Source organism: Ovis canadensis, chromosome 12 (genome assembly GCF_042477335.2).
Source record: "Ovis canadensis isolate MfBH-ARS-UI-01 breed Bighorn chromosome 12, ARS-UI_OviCan_v2, whole genome shotgun sequence".
Classification (NCBI taxonomy): domain Eukaryota; kingdom Metazoa; phylum Chordata; class Mammalia; order Artiodactyla; family Bovidae; genus Ovis; species Ovis canadensis.
In genome coordinates this window covers 41298750-41315743 of record NC_091256.1, presented here as the reverse complement: position 1 = coordinate 41315743, position 16994 = coordinate 41298750, and the positions used below count along the sequence as shown (strand labels likewise).

Sequence of the window (16994 nt, the reverse complement as noted above, 5' to 3'; positions counted from 1 at the left end):
TTTATTTAAAGCTGCTTCCTCAGAGTTTGTTTTTTTTTTTCAAGTTTTATGTAAGCCTCACAAATAGTTTGCTTAAAATTCTTCAGCATGGAGTCAACATGTCAAATAACTTTTATGCAGTGTACATATTTGGTATGCTCTTTTGCCACAAGAGGCTTAAAACTTGGGCAGCACTTACTATCATGCTTTAAAAAGGCAAAAACTGGCAAAAACTATGCCCGAGTCGTGCTGTGCAGTCACTGTACTGTGTCACTGTTTCTTTTGTGAGAATCGATGCAGTCATAGGGGCTCTTACATAATAGACATAGAATTTAGAGACAGCGAATGACTTAGATTGCCATTTCAACTGTGCTTCTAACTCCCAATGTTGTTGTTAGTCGCTAAGTCGTGTCCAACTCTTTAGCGACCCCACGGACTGTAGCCCGCCAGTCTCCTCTGTCTATGGGATTTCCCAGGCAAGAATACTGGAGTGGGTTACCATTTCCTTCTCCAGGGGATCTTCCCAACCTGGGGTTGAACCCGCATCTCCTTCATTGGCAAGCGGATTCTTTACCACTAAGCCACTAGGAAAGCCAGTATAATATTAGGGCATATTTTAAAGTACTGTGTGTTAACTGAGGCTTCTTGCTATGATTTTCTCTTGGCTAAATGCTTTTATATAGTGCAGTACAGGTGTACTTGAATATCGACTTTTTGAAATGCTGTCAGTGTAGCATTGAGGGAAAGGGGAGAGGAGGAAGAAGAGACAAAAATAACACTTTAATTTATAACTGTTTCTAAAAGCAGTAGGACTGTACTAATTTGAAATCCCATTAAGAATATTATCCTACTGCTTAAAGTGTTCCAAATGAAATTTGTTAAAAATGAAGCTAGAAGCCAAATATTATGTAATAGGTTCCTTTACCTCTCAGAGTATGGGCAGAGGAGTATATAGGAATCCGTGTGCCTTTCTGCTTTTCAGAGGGAAACTGTAGGAAGTAAGTGCCGTACTCCTTCACATATACGTATGTACATATATACACTGCAGAAAACTGTATTTGGGAGAAACTCTGTGCATGAATGCTGTAGAGGTATACACTATATCTTACAGAAAGTAGAAGTCAGGGAAGACAAATGGAGTGACTTCTGTGCCAAGCCACAAAGAATTGGTCAGTGTCTAATGATAATTACAGGACATTCATACTTAAAAGTGTTAGTATTAGAAAATAGTTTACAAAGTGGGCTTTTGAGTATTCAACTAATTACATCATCACAAAATAATAGGAGGCAAAATGTCTTTAAGCCCAAAGAAATAAGACATACTTTACTGGTAACAGATATTTAACATAAATAGTATATTAGTATATACGTCTTTTCTTTTTTTTTAAGTTCTCAGCAGAAGAAGGTGGGCTAGATAAGAAATTGTATATTGTGTGAATCCAGCAGTTCCCAGGGAAAGAGAGAACTTCCAGGAACTTGAGCTTCTTGGTTGTTAGAAGTGTGTCCTCTATTGTAGGGTGAGAGTCTTCTCTGAGGTATACCACAGCTGGAGTGAAATATTGACTTGCTTTCGCCCCACTGTCCATAGAGCATAATTAATGAATGCAGCCTCAGGATCACAAGCATTTCATGTTCTATTTCTAAACTTATTAGCTGACCTTTGACAAGATTAGAGTGTTGGTCTGAACAGTTTAACTGGCACATGATGCTCGATAAAGTTGCAAAATGTGATTTGTAATTTTATACTCACCAGGGAGCCTTAATCACTAATTTCTAGATATCTTTATCATCTGAAATGGTATATAGAAGAGATAGTTAAAAGTTCCAGGAACTTGCTGAGATATCCCTATCGTAAATTAATACTTAGCATTCTCAAATGATGCTGCTTAGTGTTAGTCTGTTATTCAGTTCAGTGCAGTCGCTCAGTCGTGTCCAACTCTGCGACCCCATGAATCGCAGCACGCCAGGCCTCCCTGTCCGTCACCAACTCCCGGAGTTCACTCAGACTCACGGCCATTGAGTCAGTGATGCCATCCAGCCATCTCATCCTCTGTCGTCCCCTTCTCCTCCTACCCCCAATCCCTCCCAGCATCAGAGTCTTTTCCAGTGAGTCAACTCTTCTCATGAGGTGGCCAAAGTACTGGAGTGTCAGCTTTAGCATCATTCCTTCCAAAGAAATCCCAGGGCTGATCTCCTTCAGAATGGACTGGTTGGATGTCCTTGCAGTCCAGGAGACTCTCAAGAGTCTTCTCCAACACCACAGTTCAAAAGCATCAATTCTTCAGTGCTCAGCCTTCTTCGCAGTCCAACTCTCACATCCATACATGACCACAGGAAAAACCATAGCCTTGACTAGACGGACCTTAGTCGGCAAAGTAATGTCTCTGATTTTGAATATGCTGTCGAGGTTGGTCATAACTTTCCTTCCAAGGAGTAAGTGTCTTTTAATTTCATGGCTGCAGTCACCATCTGCAGTGATTTTGGAGCCCCCCAAAATAAAGTCTGACACTGTTTCCACTGTTTCCCCATCTATTTCCCATGAAGTGATGGGACCAGATGCCATGATCTTCGTTTTCTGAATGTTGAGCTTTAAGCCAACTTTTTCACTCTCCTCTTTCATTTTCATCAAGAGGCTTTTTAGTTTCTCTTCACTTTCTGCCATAAGGGTGGTGTCATCTGCGTATCTGAGGTTATTGATATTTCTCCCGGCAATCTTGATTCCAGCTTGTGCTTCTTCCAGCCCAGCGTTTCTCATAATGTACTCTGCATATAAGTTAAATAAGCAAGGTGACAATATACAGCCTTGACGTACTCCTTTTCCTATTTGGAACCAGTCTGTTGTTACATGTCCAGTTCTAACTGTTGCTTCCTGACCTGCATGCAGATTTCTCAAGAGGCAGGTCAGGTGGTCTGGTATTCCCATCTCTCTCAGAATTTTCCACAGTTTATTGTGATCCACACAGGATCACAATAAATAATTTTCAGGAGGTTTAGAAAAGCTCTGTTTCTGAACCTTAAGCCACTTGAATAAACCTGTTATGCCCATCTGTGAGTTTGGGGGGCAGTATTTATGGCTGACTTTCTTGAACATTTACTGTGGGCCAGGTACTGTGGGCAGGTTACATGCTTTACCTGCCATGTCATCTAAGCCTCACAAATGACTCTTCGAGGTAGGTATTACAGTTCTTTACTCTTACAAAGAGAAAATTAAAGCTTGGAGATGCTAGGTAATTTGCCTAAGGTCACATACACAGTTTGTTAAATGGCAGAGCCAGAAATTGAGCCTTGGTCTGCCTCTGTTCTCAGACATTATGCTGAACTCACAGGATTCAAATCAGGAAGACCTGGTTTCAGATTCAGTTCCGCTTATCTAGGAATAAATATGATTTTAATCAAGATATTTTTGCCTTTTCGAGCCCCAGAGTCTTCATCTCAAACACAGTATGAATACCTCCATGGAGGCTTGTTTGGAGGATTAAAAATAAGATACATGACGTGCCTGGCACAGCTTCTAACACATGAAAGAGACTCAGCAAGAGGTGACTGTTATTATTTGGGGCTCTCTAGATCGCTTTCTGCCTTCCACCTTGGCAAGAAATCTCTGTGTCTCTTTCAGATAAAAATAAAACCTTTATGCTTTCAACTGCAGATACATGCCAGAAAATAACTTGATTGTTTACATTAGAAAACAGCTGAGGCTGTTGACAGTTTTAAGAACTGACATTTCTCTTACATAGCCACATAAATTTTTCACTATTTTTACTTTTATTGTGGTAAAAATATATGACCAAAAATATGCCATTTTAACCGTTTTTAAGTATGCGGTTCAGTGGCACTGTTGTGTAACTGTCCCCACTATCTCTTTCCAGATCTTATCCATCATTCTAAGCAAAATCTCTGTAACCATTAAGCTGTAACTTCCTCCCTTGCCCTCAGACCCTGTAATCTAGTTTCTATCTCTATGCATTTGCCTATTATGAGTATTACATATAAGTGAAATCATATAGTATTTATCCTTTTGTGTCGGCTTATTATTTTTAACGTTTATCCATGATGTAACATGTATCAGAACTTTATTCCTTTTTACTGTTGAATAACATTCTGTTGTATAAATATATTACATTTTGCTTATCTCTTCATCCATCATGGAACACCATATTAGCCACATACACTTTTAAGCTCTTATTAGAATTAGAATTTTCTCATGATAGAGATCCTGAAAATACTTTATTAATCACTTTTCAATTAAAAATTATACTCTAGTTTGAATTCATTTTAGGTCTAAACTAAGTCATTCTTAGTCAAGTTAAATCATTTTACTTTTTACATTATGTGTCTGTTAATGAAGAAATATAGTATATATTTTAAGGAAAATGATACCAGCCAGATTTAGATATTTCTTATATTTGATAAGCAGTACTTTTATTCTGAATCAGATAAAATATTCCAGTTGTAAGATAATTGAAAGCATGTGATACAGTCAGTGTAGGGCTCAGTTTTGTTTTATACTTTGTTTCCTGTTTTTTTTTTAATTACTTTACTTAAATATGATACTTATTTACTGTGTATATTTACTGTTTCTAAAGAGCAAATAGCATTTCTCTTTATTAATTTGAAGAATTTACAAAATTCTTATCACTGTGTTTTTCTCAAAATTGCTGAATTATATTTGATTCAAACCCAAAGCAAAACTTGGCAAGCATAAAATACCTAAATCTGGGTGGCATCATTTTTCTTAAAATATCATATACTTTTGGATGAGAAGAAGGGGAAAAAACATGACTGATACAGTCTTAAAGTCTTAATGGCTTAAAGTCTGTTTTGTATGTCTTTAAAATGTTAGAAGAATTCTTGGAGTAGATTTACATTTTTTCCAAGTCTAAACTGAGTAGTCTAGAGTTAATCATGGTTCTCTCTTTTTTTTAATTGAATAAAAGAAATTTGCTGACAATTCTACAGTACTTTTCAGGGCTTATTTTTAGAAAGTAAACTATGTAATGAGAATATATGCTACCTGAATTTTCCCCCATATACTTTTTTAAAAATTTATTTTAAAACTATCCTTAAATGTTTTCATTTGTATATATTGCTGCTGCTTGGCCATATAAGGACTTACACTTACACTTGTCTATTAAGTGTCCAGGGATAAGATGAATGATTGGTTTTAGCAGACAACCTTATTTAAATAATAATGTCTTTCATCAAGGAGGTGGTTCCAGCATGTTGCACCATTAGAATATCTTGAGAACTTCAAAAAATACATCAGTATTTAGGCTTAGTCCTCAGAAATTTTGATTTCATAGGTCTACAGTAGAAATTTGACAAGCTCCACAGGTAATAAACATGCACCCAGGATTTAGAGCCATTGTATTAAAGCAGGAACCGGCTAAGGTGAGGTAGGGTTGTGAGAAAAGTAGAAATAGGAGTGAGCCTTCGTCATTTCTGTCTCTTCTATGTTTACAGTAAAACAATCCAGGAGAAGAGGAAAATGAAAGGTCACTGAAAATCCAAAGTTCAAAAAATGAACTAGATTTTTCTTTTTGTCATTGTAGACATTCAAGGACTTTAATGAAACTTAAATGGTTCAACAAAAGATGCTCTAATGGATGACAGCGAAACTCCTGCATATAATCTGCAGATAGAACCGCAAGATGGATGTCATCCTGGTGACGGCGTGGAAAGTATAGTAACATGCTTGCCTTCTGCATCAGATGAAAATGAAAATCAACTTGATGGGGATGGGCTTGAGCTTCTGACCAGCGGTGACAGTGCAATGGGCAAACCTGAAGTGTTGGAGCAGGACAGTCTGAACAATAATGAAAGCTGCACACCAAGCTGTGAGGTGGCTGCAAGTGAGGACTCAGAAAACATTTCTTGTGAAAGCCCCAAAGACGGGCAGGCCCTCTTGAGAAAGGACCACAAGATACCTGGAAGCAGAAGTTCAAGAGGCAAAAGAGGCACTGTAAAGAAGATACCACAAGGTATTTTTTTTAATTATTATTTTTAACTAAGAATAAACAGTCTTCCCATCCCATACTGTGTGTATTGTCCTGCTTCTTGCTTTTCTTCTCTTAATATGTTCCAGAGCTAGTTCTGTGATAGCACATACAAACCACAGCTGTGTGGTATGCCATGTATGTGACATGTGTCTATAGTGTTCATTGTATGGGTGTGCCATGAAGTATTTAACCACTTTATGGCTATTCCCAGTATTCTATAATAAATGTGTTGAAGGTGGCATTTTTTGTAGATGTCTTCTCCCTAGATGCTTTTAATGTATGTATATATGTATATATATATATATATAGCCTTTTCCTATATCTGTTAGACCCTTTTCTACCAATTTCAGCATTAAAAATTTCCTTCCATTGTCACTTTGGCTTTGATTTCTAACCAGTGAGTTTATGGGCTAGTCCAGTCTTACACAGCTTTTTTGGATCTTTACATCTCACTTCATTAATGTATATTAATATACATCATATAACAATGTTGAGTAAGACATCTAGCTTTATGTTACTTTGGTTACAGAGTATTTTTCATCTGGCATATAATTTAGCAGTTAAAATTTGGAGCTATGGACTTTTTTTGCCTGAGTCATAAGGCACCCTTGCGAAAAGGCAGCCTCTGGTCATTTTTTGATCAGAACCATGTGGGTCTAGAGAGTTCTGGACACCTTAGTCTGGGCCACCTTAGTGTAGCAGCACTTTACCTACACCTATGGCCTGTGTGAGGCTCTGGAGAACAAAATGGAGTGTCTCATCTGCCCTCTTCTACTTCTTTGGCTGATTGAGAAATATGGTCAGTCTATCCATATCCTGTTTTTTTATTTGTATTTGTTTATTTGGAGTAAAATATGAAACTTTTCAGTTTCTACAAATCCTTGTTTATTCAGTAGGGCAATTTGACAACTTTTTACTGTAACTCATCATTTGGCTTTCCAATTAATGGATCCCTTTTTCTTTGCTTTTTCTTAGTAGACGTAAAGCAAAAAAAATTCTGATGAGAGATTTGAAAGCATTTTCTTAAAAGACCTAAGTGTAAACCGATGATATACACAGCGCTATTTGTATGTAAATTGATTCACTCTGTAAACATAAGTCAAAAGTTATTTGTTCCTTTCTGATGTGACCTTGCGATGCTTTTAAGAACTGAGACCTAGTTGCATATGTGTAACAATCAGTCATAGCTTCAAGACTGATGGCTCCTTTTATTTCTTCCATGATCTTATTCCAGTTACCCTAAGAGTGATTATATAATTTCAAGTTATTTAGTACTTATTATCCCGTGAGCAGATATGTGTAGAATTAGTATTCCTAATGCATTTGAAATATATGATTTACAAAACTTAGGGACACTTTTTATACAGATTATTTTTTAAATTATTTTATATACCTTCAATAAAATGAGTTTAAGAGTGTAAGAAAACTGAATTATGAGTTGTAAAACCTAAGTTCAAATCTCATTACTTCTGGTTGTTGGTCACTTGGTGAATCTTAACCATTCTGTATTTTAGTTTCCACATCTGTGTAATGATGGTGTTCATCTCCATATATCTATAAAATTCCTTTTTGAGCTGTGAATTTCTCAGATTTCTGAATCGAGATGGTACAGTCTAAACTCAATTAAAATTTGGTAATTCCTCTCTAGTGTATCTGTTGAGTTTTTCATGTGTAAGCAATACATTGGTACATTTTTGTTTTTAAACATCATCTGTAACTGGAGTACTGCAAAAGCCCTCTGCAAACATTTCTTCCATCTTACGTTTTGCCAATCCATTCTGCATGTTAGAATTAAAAAGGCAGAGAGTTTATAGTTAGAGATCTAGACATGAGCATATTTACTCTTTTCACTATTTGATTCCTAGATCCTACGTAAATAAAGTCTCACAGTTTTGCAGATAAGTACTTTTCTAATAATAGAATAGCTTCTCAAATGTGATTTGAAAGACATATAGAACATGATGTTCAATCCCAAACCAGAAGTAAGTTTTTTATAGCTGGGTGCCCTCTCAACAGTTGTTTTTTGGAAACAAACATAAAGGTGAATTTATTTACTATTATGCTTACAGGTGGTGCTAGTGGTAAAGAACCCAGCTGCCAGGGCAGGAGGCCTAAGAGACGTAGGTTCAATGGCTGCGTCGGGAAGATCCCCTGGAGGAGGGCATAGCAGCCCACTTCAGTATTCTCGCCTTTAGAATCCCATGGACAGAGGAGCCAGCAGGCTACAGTCCACAGGGGCTCAACAGACACGACTGAAGTGACTTAGCACACATACACACATTATGCTTAATTTGTAGTAATTTTTCATGTATCCAGTAGCTAGTACTAAGGGAAAAAAAATTGGAGTAGTAGTATTAGGAGACATCTTTATTTACTGGTTATCTGGAGGCTACATTTCTGTAAACATGCTAAAACCTGGAACTTGTCCCCAGGAAAATCCAGTTGTCATTATATTACGAGAATTTTTTTTTCGTTAGGAGAATGGAATCCCCTTGATATAGTCAACTAAACAGGGTTTCAAGCTGCATTCCATCAAATTTTCCCTGTGGTTAAATCTGGTGGAGTTTTAAGTAAATATCCTAAGAACAAGTGAAAATCAATATATTTTTCATTTTTTATTGAATTATAGTTAAAATCAATAAATTTTTAACAGCTTAATTGAGATATAATTCACATACCATATAATTCACTCATATAATAAAGTATACAATTCAGTGATTTTTAGTATATTCAGAAAGCCATGCAGTCATTACCATGGTCAGTTTTAGACAGTTTAGTTTATTTTCATTACCACAGAAAGAAACCCCGTACCTATTAACAGTCATTCCATTTACTCTGCCCTGAAACAGCCTATAGGAGCTCTCATGGGCATTCATTTGTTAAAATACCTTGGAGTTTCATGAAGTTCATTTCTTGAAGTACTTTTTCAGATCTGCTATATATAAAATCTAAGTATTGAGTTTAGGTTACTCAAGACAGTTGTGTGCCCTAAGTGACCCTTTTCTATGAAAGGAGAAAGGAAATAATGGTTTCTGAGTGTAAGACAGTCTGGCTGGATACCGAGGTGCTTAAATAATAAGGTAAGCTTATAGAACCAGACTGTGGCTTCGTGTGGCTCATTAAATTTTCTGAAGTTCTGCTTCTTTGGGAGCTCAGCAAAGCAAGCAAGCTGAAAGAAGTGCTGTTCATCCCTCTCAAGATAAGTGTCCTTCATGGCATCTGAGAAGAAAATAAGGATATTCTTTTAAATATGTTTATGTCAGAGTCTGATATGATGGCACATTCCTACTAAAACGCTTAAAACATAGGTGATTTAGGTAGTGAAAGGAGTGGTCTTTCAGCCTTGTTTGAGTCCCATTCCCCAAAAGTCATGAAATATTAATAGTAATTTTCATGTCTTCAGTCGTTCAGTTGTGGCTGACTCTTTGCTACCCTATGAACTGTAGCCCACCAAGGCTCCTGTGTCATAAAATAAAGTTGTGGCTATTTTTATGTCTTTCCTTCATTATAGTGACATTGAAAAAACATGTCTTCATTGCTGTGATTTCATGTTATGATTCTTAGAACCATTGCATAAGTAAAATTCCTCAAATCGCCTGTGTATGCTGATGCCTATCTTGGCCGTGAATTTGGGAAATGAATCAGAAATAAATTTCAATATGTGAGTATGCAGTTTGTATGCTAAGTTTGCTGTGCTTTGTTCCTTTTTCCTTCCAAAATTTCCTCTTTCAAAGGTTCAAGTTAGTGCTGTGAAAACAGAAGAGTGCTCAGCGTTTAAATATCTTCAGTTGTTAGCTTAACACATTTAAGTAGTTAAAAGGAAATATCCCTTCCTTTTTCTTAACACTACATACTAGTATTATGAGAGATAAGGTTGAAAAATGAGTCGGCTCCTTTCTGACCTGACCTGGGGTCAGAGGGTTATCTTGTGTAATTATAGCGTAATTACCGGCTGCTCCAGGCAACGCATTCTCCTGCTATGCCCTCAGGTGGCAGCCTCTGCCTTTAGAGGGAGCAGCACAGCGCTGTGGTTAAGATCTCAGGCCACAGTCAAACTGCCCTGTGACCTAAGGTAAGCAACCTGAATCCTCTCAACCTAGGTCCTTATAAATTAATGGCTAAGGATTAAATTAAAGACATAATAGGGTGAACCCAAGCACTTAGGAGACCCTCCAAGTAGTAGCACAGTTTTCAAAATTGAATTGTTGTCTGATAGGATAATTATCTTTGTCAACTAAAAAGAATCACAGCCTAAAGGTTGAGAATCATACTTTCTTTGACAGACAAAACTGAGAACTTAAGCCCAGGATGCAGCCTCTCATACAGCTCTACAGAACTGCTCCAAATAGGTAAGGGAGGAGCCAAGATATATAGGAGTTTTCGCAACAAAGGCCAGGTAGTGGGAATATTACAAGATCACTGTTAATTAAAGAAAAAAAGACATCTCAAGTTAAGGAATTTAGTGCTTTTCTACAAATGGGAAGATGCAAGGGCTTGCTGAAATTATCCATTTGACGTGCATCTCAGCTCTCTGGGACCAGTATCCTGTGCTTTCTTGTCCTGACTCCATGTACCTCATTGGGGTGGCTGCGGTGGCTGACTACTGGATAGTGGGCATCCAGTTTTTATCCCAAGTTCCCTCAGGGTTCACCTTCTGGGCAGCTGTAATGTGATGGCACGATGGCTTGATGGCTGCAACATCCTGTGTTTACTGATATGGCAGGTGGAATTTTTTTTTTTTCTCTGACAGCCTGTGGGAGCTCTCATGGGCATGCATTTATTAAATTCCCTTGGAGTTTCATGAAGTTCATTTCTTGAAGTCCTTTTTCACATCTGTTGTATATAAAATTTAGTAATTATTAATAGAAGTGAAGCCAAAATTCTGGAACTTAAGAATACAGTGATTGAAATGAAAATTTCACTTAAGGGGATTCAACAGCAGATTTCAGCAAGCAGGAAAAAGAATCCGTAAACTATGTCCCAAGGCATGGATTTAAATTAAAATGCTCTGAAGAATACTACTGTATAATATTTTTGTATGATAGGAACTTTGAGGTGTACATACTGTAGATTAAGAAACATCACCTCAATCTTTGGAAAGTAATATTATTTTTGTCTTAGAGATGAGGGGAGGGGAAACATAACTGTTGCAGCCTCATGAAGATACGTTGGTGGAGGAGTTTAAATTCTATAGAGCTCCAGGAAGACAGTTTGGTAATTCCCTTGAAAAGTTAAACATAGAATTATCATTAAATCCACCAATTCTGCTTCTAGATATATACCCAGAGTAGTTGAAAATGCCTCAGATAGCTGTACACCAGTGTTCAGGGCAGCATTATTCAAAGGAACCAAAAGGTGGTAACACCCCAGAATGTCCATTGATAAAATATATGAAGAAAAAAAAAAATATATATGGAAACATTGTTCAGCCTTAAAAGGAGTAATAATCTGATACATGCTGCCACGTGGATGAATCTTGAAGACATTGTGCTGAGTGACACAAGCCGGACACAAAAAGACAAACACTGTGGCTCTGCTTCCACGGGGTACTTGGTCTAGGCAAATTCATGGAGGCAGAAAGTGGACTAGAGCTGCTGACCTGAAAAAAAAGGACAGCCTAGAAGAGAGATTGTTTAATTTGGCAGATGTTCTGAGGATTTAAACCCAGGAATCAACCTTTTTCCAGAGAGACTGTTCCCAAGAGGTAAGGTAAAAACTGGGAAAAAGAGCAATTTTTGCAACAAAAACAAGATGAAAAATTACCGTTAAAGGAAACTAGAAAACGTTAAATAAAACTCAAGTTAATGAATTTAGTGCCTTTCTATGTATAGGAAGATGTGAAAGTCTGGATTCACTGAAATCATTCCTTTGATATGCATTATGATTATCTAGGGCCTGTATCTTGCTTTTTCCCATCCTAAATCCCCTCAGGATGCACCATTGGGGAGAGGCTGCAGTGGCTAGTATCAATGGCTGGCAGCTTGTTTGTGTCCATCCTGAGTTCTCTCAGGGCTTAGCAGCTGGGCAGCTGCAGGGGCTAATGACGTGATGGCCGCAACATTCTTTGTTTACTGATATGGCAGGCAACATTTTTCATCCACAGAGGATTCCAGATGTAAAGCAGGAGGGGAATGGGGAGTTCGTGTTTAATGGGTACAGAGTTTTTGTTTGGGTGATGAAAAGTTCTGCAAATGGTAAGTGGTGATAGTTGTACAACATTGTGAATGTAGTGTCACTGTATCGCACAGTTCAAAAGGGTTAAAATGTTAAGTTTTACGTTACATATAAAAAAATCACCAAATAACAATTCATCGAATTCCAAATTCACTGTCGTGGACATATTTAATTTGATTGCAGCTTGCTGAGTTTTAAAAACAAAAGTTCTTGAACATTTTCTGAGCACTTAGTGTATGAATGCCACTGTGATACCTGCTTTGTATGAAATATCTCATTTAATCTTCTTATTAAGTACCACAATTAGCCTCAATCTGTAGAAGAGGAATCTGAAAGCACAGAGAGAAGTAACTTGCCCAGGATTGTACTGCTCACAGGTGACACTCTCAGGATTTGATCCCAGGCAGTCTGACTTCAAACTGAGCCTGATTGTTAAACTACGCTATATGACATTTTCTAATTTTGAAGTATGTTTAAAGAAAAGTTCTGTTTCATGTCTGACTTAACATACTTTGTCACAGGGCCATTTCACACATACTTTCTCTCTGAGTATGTTGCAGTCATGCTTCTTCGGAACAATTCCTGCCTACCAGCCTTAGCAAGATGAAACACGATCAGAGAAAAGGGTGTTGGTTCACCCTGAAGGAAGTGGTGGAGTTTGGTTTGTTTCATTAATTGTCTCTGACTCCTTAGATTCTTTATTTGATCTATCCTCAATGTAGTGAGAAGGACTATCAACAATTGGGTCAAGGAAAGTTTGGGGTTTTTTGCTTTTTACTCATCTAGGATAAAAATACCTTTGTGCTACGTTGCTTCAGTCTTGTCTGACTCTTTGTGACCCTGTGGACCATAGCAAACCCACCAGGCTCCTCTGTCCATGGGGATTCTCCAGGCAAGAATACTAGAGTGGGTTGCCATGCCCTCCTCCAGGGGACCTTCCCAACCCAGGGATTGAACCCACTTCTGCCATCTCCTGCGTTGCAGGTTCCTGGAGTTCTTTACCACTAGCACCACCTGGGAATCCCCACTGACATCTTTTAGTCTTTGGACAGTTTCTTCCCGTTTAGTCAGAGCAAGCTGATTAAAAAAGCCTGAGGACTCCCTTTAACACAAACTGGAAGTTCAAAGTTCAAGCCTCATCAAGTATTCTCTTAAATACATCAAGCCAATCACCATTCCCTGTCCTCTCAAACCATTTTTTGAATACCTTGGAAATTTTCATCCTGCCTCTTGTTGTAATTTAGTCATTCAGTCATGTTCCACTCTTTGACACCTCATGGACTGTAGCCCACCAGGCTCCTCTGTCCGTGGAATTTTCCAGGCAAGAATACTGGAGTGGGTTGCCATTTCTTTCTCCAGGGGAAAGTTGTTTTTGTTTTTTGTTTTTTTTTTTTTAAGCAGTGAATGTAGTTTTGGTTCCTAATATCTTTCTTCGAAAACTCAGTGTTCTTAGTTGAAATTAGATAGATCATGGAATTGTGAATAAATAGCAGTGTTAATTTCAGTTCAGTTCAGTCACTCAGTTGTGTCCAACTCTTTGCAACCCCATGGACTGCAGCACACCAGGCCTCCCTGTCCATTACCAACTCCCAGAGTTTACTCAGACTCATGTCCATTGAGTCGGTGATGCCATCCAACCATCTCATCCTTTGTTGTCCCCTTCTCCTCCTGCCTTCAGTCTTTCCCAGCATCAGGGTCTTTTCAAAGGAGTCAGTTCTTCACATCAGGTGGCCAAAGTATTGGAGTTTCAACTTCAGCATCAGTCGTTCCAATAGTGTTTTCTATGACCGGTGCGTTCTCTTGGCAAAACTCTGTTAACCTTTGCCCTGCTTCATTCTGTACTTCAAGGCCAAATTTGCCCGTTACTCCAGGTATCTCTTGACTTCCTACTTTTTGCTTTCCAGTCCCCTATAATGAAAAGGACATCTTTTTGGGGGTGTTAGTTCTAGAAGGTCTTATAGGTCTTCATAGAACCGTTCAGCTTCAGCATTATTGGTCGGGGCATAGACTTGGATTACTGTGAGATTGAATGGTTTGCCTTGGAAACAGATCATTCTGTCATTTTTGAGATTGCATCCAAGTGCTGCATTTCGGACCCTTTTGTTGACTATGATGGCTACTCCATTTCTTCTAAGGGATTCTTGTGCATAGTAGTAGATATCATGGTCATCTGAGTTAAATTCACCCATTCCAGTCCATCTTAGTTTGCTGATTCCTAAAATGTCTATGTTCACTCTTGCCATCTCCTGTTTGACCACTTCCAATTTGCCTTGATTCATGGACCTAACACCCCAGATTCCTATGCAATACTGCTCTTGACAGCATTGGACTTTACTTCCATCCCCAGTCACATCCACACCTGGGTGTTGTTTTTGCTTTGTCTCCATCTCTTCATTCTTTCTGGAGTTTTTCTCGACTGATCTCCAGTAGCATATTGGGCACCTACCAACCTGGCAAGTTCATCTTTTAGTGTCCTATCTTTTTGCCTTTTCATACTGTTCATGGGGTTCTCAAGGCAAGAATACTGAAGTGGTTGCCATTCCCTTCTCCAGTGGACCACGTTTTGTCAGAACTCTACACCATGACCCGTCCATCTTGGGTGGCCCTACATGGTGTGGCTCATAGTTTCATTGAGTTAGACAAGGTTGTGGTCCATGTGATCAGATTGGTTAGTTTTCTGTGATTGTGGTTTTCAGTCTGTCTGCCCTCTGATGGAGAAGGATAAGAGGCTTATGGAAGCTTCCTGATGGGAGAGACTGACTGAGGGGGAAACTGGGTCTTATTCTGATGGGCAGGCTTCCCTGATAGCTCAGTTGGTAAAGATTCTGCCTTTGATGTAGGAGACCCTATTTCAATTCCTGGGTCAGAAGATCCCCTGGAGAAGGGGTAGGCTACCCACTACGGTATTCTTGGATTTCCCTCGTGGCTCAGCTAGTAAAGAAGCTGCCTGCAATGTGGGAGACCTGGGTTCGATCCTGGGTTGGGAAGATCCCCTGGAGAAGGGAAAGGCTACCCACTCCAGTATTCTGGCCTGGAGAATTCCATGGACTGTATAGTCCATGAGATGACAAATAGTCAGACATGACTGTTTCTTTACCTCTCATCTAAATGGAGTTTCTTAGGAGAGTCCATATAGGGTATATTCCTGTTTAACAGATAGGAAAATAAAGGATTAAAGAGATTGACTTTGCCTAGAGTTGCAGAACTAGAAAGCAGTTGATTTTTGAATTCACAGGCAGGCACTTGACTTCCAAGCCAAGGCTCTCATTTACTCTCTGATTAATTTCAGTTGCTTCATCTATAATGTGAGGATTTAGTGGCATAGTGAATATGGGCTTGTAGTATACTCTGTAGTCTATGGTATATAACGTTTAACCAACGTTTTCCCCAAGAAGTGTTTTAAGTACGTGCTGTTGGTCAGGCACTATGCTTACTGTGGATGTCACAGTGATGAAGCATACCTCTAACCCTTTAAAAGCTGACTGACCAGGCAGAGGGACCAGCATGAACAAAAACCAGATTGTTTTCTAAAGTCACACTAACCTGCATATAAGAGAGCATCCTTATACTCTGAATAGTAGTAGACAGTATTTGAAATGATTGAACTTTCATCGTTATAATTTGAAGTATAGTTTTATAATTTTGGGTTAATTTCTGCTATGCAGCAAGATGATTCAGTTATATAAATAGACCTTGTTTTTTAAAATATTCTTTTCCATTATCATAGGATACTGAAATATAGTTCCCCACCCTATACAGTAGGACTTTGTTGTTTATCATATATATATATATGTAGTAGCTTACATTTGCTAACCCCAGCCTCCCTCTCCATCCCTCTCCCAACTCTCCCCCCATTAACCACCACAGATCAGTTCTCTGTGCCTGTGAGTGTATTTCTGTTTCATAGATTGTTCATTTGTGTCGTATTTTTGATTCCACATATGAGTGATATATGATATTTACCTTTCTGACTTACTTAGTATGATATTCTCGAGTTGCATCCATGTTGCTGCAAATGGCATTATTTCATTTTTTATGGCTGAGGAATATTCCACTGAATGTATGTCCTACATCTTCCTTATTCCTTCATCTGCCAGTGGACATTCAGGTTGCTTCCATTTTTCTTGGCTATCGTTGATAGTTCTGCTATGAACGTAAGGGTGAAATACATTAAGCCTTTAAATAACCCTTCTTCCATCCCCAAACATCCCCATCAGCTTAGTTTATATCATTACTTTCACTGTTTTATCCTAAGTATAGTCATTGCTTCTGTCTTTACCTAGACCTGGATGTCTCATTGTAGCATCTTTTCAAACCCCATTTTGCCTGTGATACTTTTTCATTATCTTGATTAATTATACCTCAAGTACTAGCTATGAGATTTTTACCTTTAAGTTATCTAGTTACATCATTCTCCCTGTCACGTAGAGAAACAGTTAATGTCGTCAATATATTAACAAATGGTAGATCAGTGCTAGATTGTTAAAGGAGAATACTGCCAGTAATTTAGTGTTAGAGTACCTTCCTAATGAGTTAAGGTAAAGGGTACCAGCACTGATCTCCCCCAGGTGTGTCTCTTGACCACCATGAGAGACAGATTCTGAGTTGAATAAAACTACATGTCAAAACAGACAGAATTCAGTTTGAATTTTGTTGTGTGATAAATTGAGTAAAATCTCTCAGGTAAGATTACTCTAATCTCTGGCCCAAGGCAGCTACAAGTAATTTTTTTTTTTAAGTATAAAACCTCAATAGGTACATGTAAAATGTGATGTCTATTTTAGAGCTTGACGAAGTTGACAGATACTAAGTGAAATGAAGGCCTATGATTTGACTGTCACC

At 38.3% G+C, this 16994-nt stretch overlaps 1 protein-coding gene and 1 long non-coding RNA gene across 2 annotated transcripts in view; one reads left to right on the top strand and one right to left on the bottom strand.

The window, feature by feature from the left end:
* CNST (consortin, connexin sorting protein) overlaps positions 1 to 16994 on the top strand; it is an 89190-nt gene that overhangs the window by 26194 nt on the left and 46002 nt on the right. Inside the window, exon 2 of the mRNA XM_069544684.1 lies at positions 5532 to 5960. Within this exon, the coding sequence (XP_069400785.1) occupies positions 5582 to 5960 (379 nt within the window). The 5' untranslated portion in view covers positions 5532 to 5581. The remainder of the gene's footprint in view (positions 1 to 5531; positions 5961 to 16994) is intronic.
* LOC138416027 (uncharacterized) overlaps positions 10630 to 16994 on the bottom strand; it is a 36031-nt gene continuing 29666 nt past the window's right edge. The window contains exons 2-3 of the long non-coding RNA XR_011247482.1: positions 16129 to 16298; positions 10630 to 10811 (exon numbers count right to left, since the gene is read on the bottom strand). This is a non-coding gene — a long non-coding RNA (uncharacterized lncRNA). The remainder of the gene's footprint in view (positions 10812 to 16128; positions 16299 to 16994) is intronic.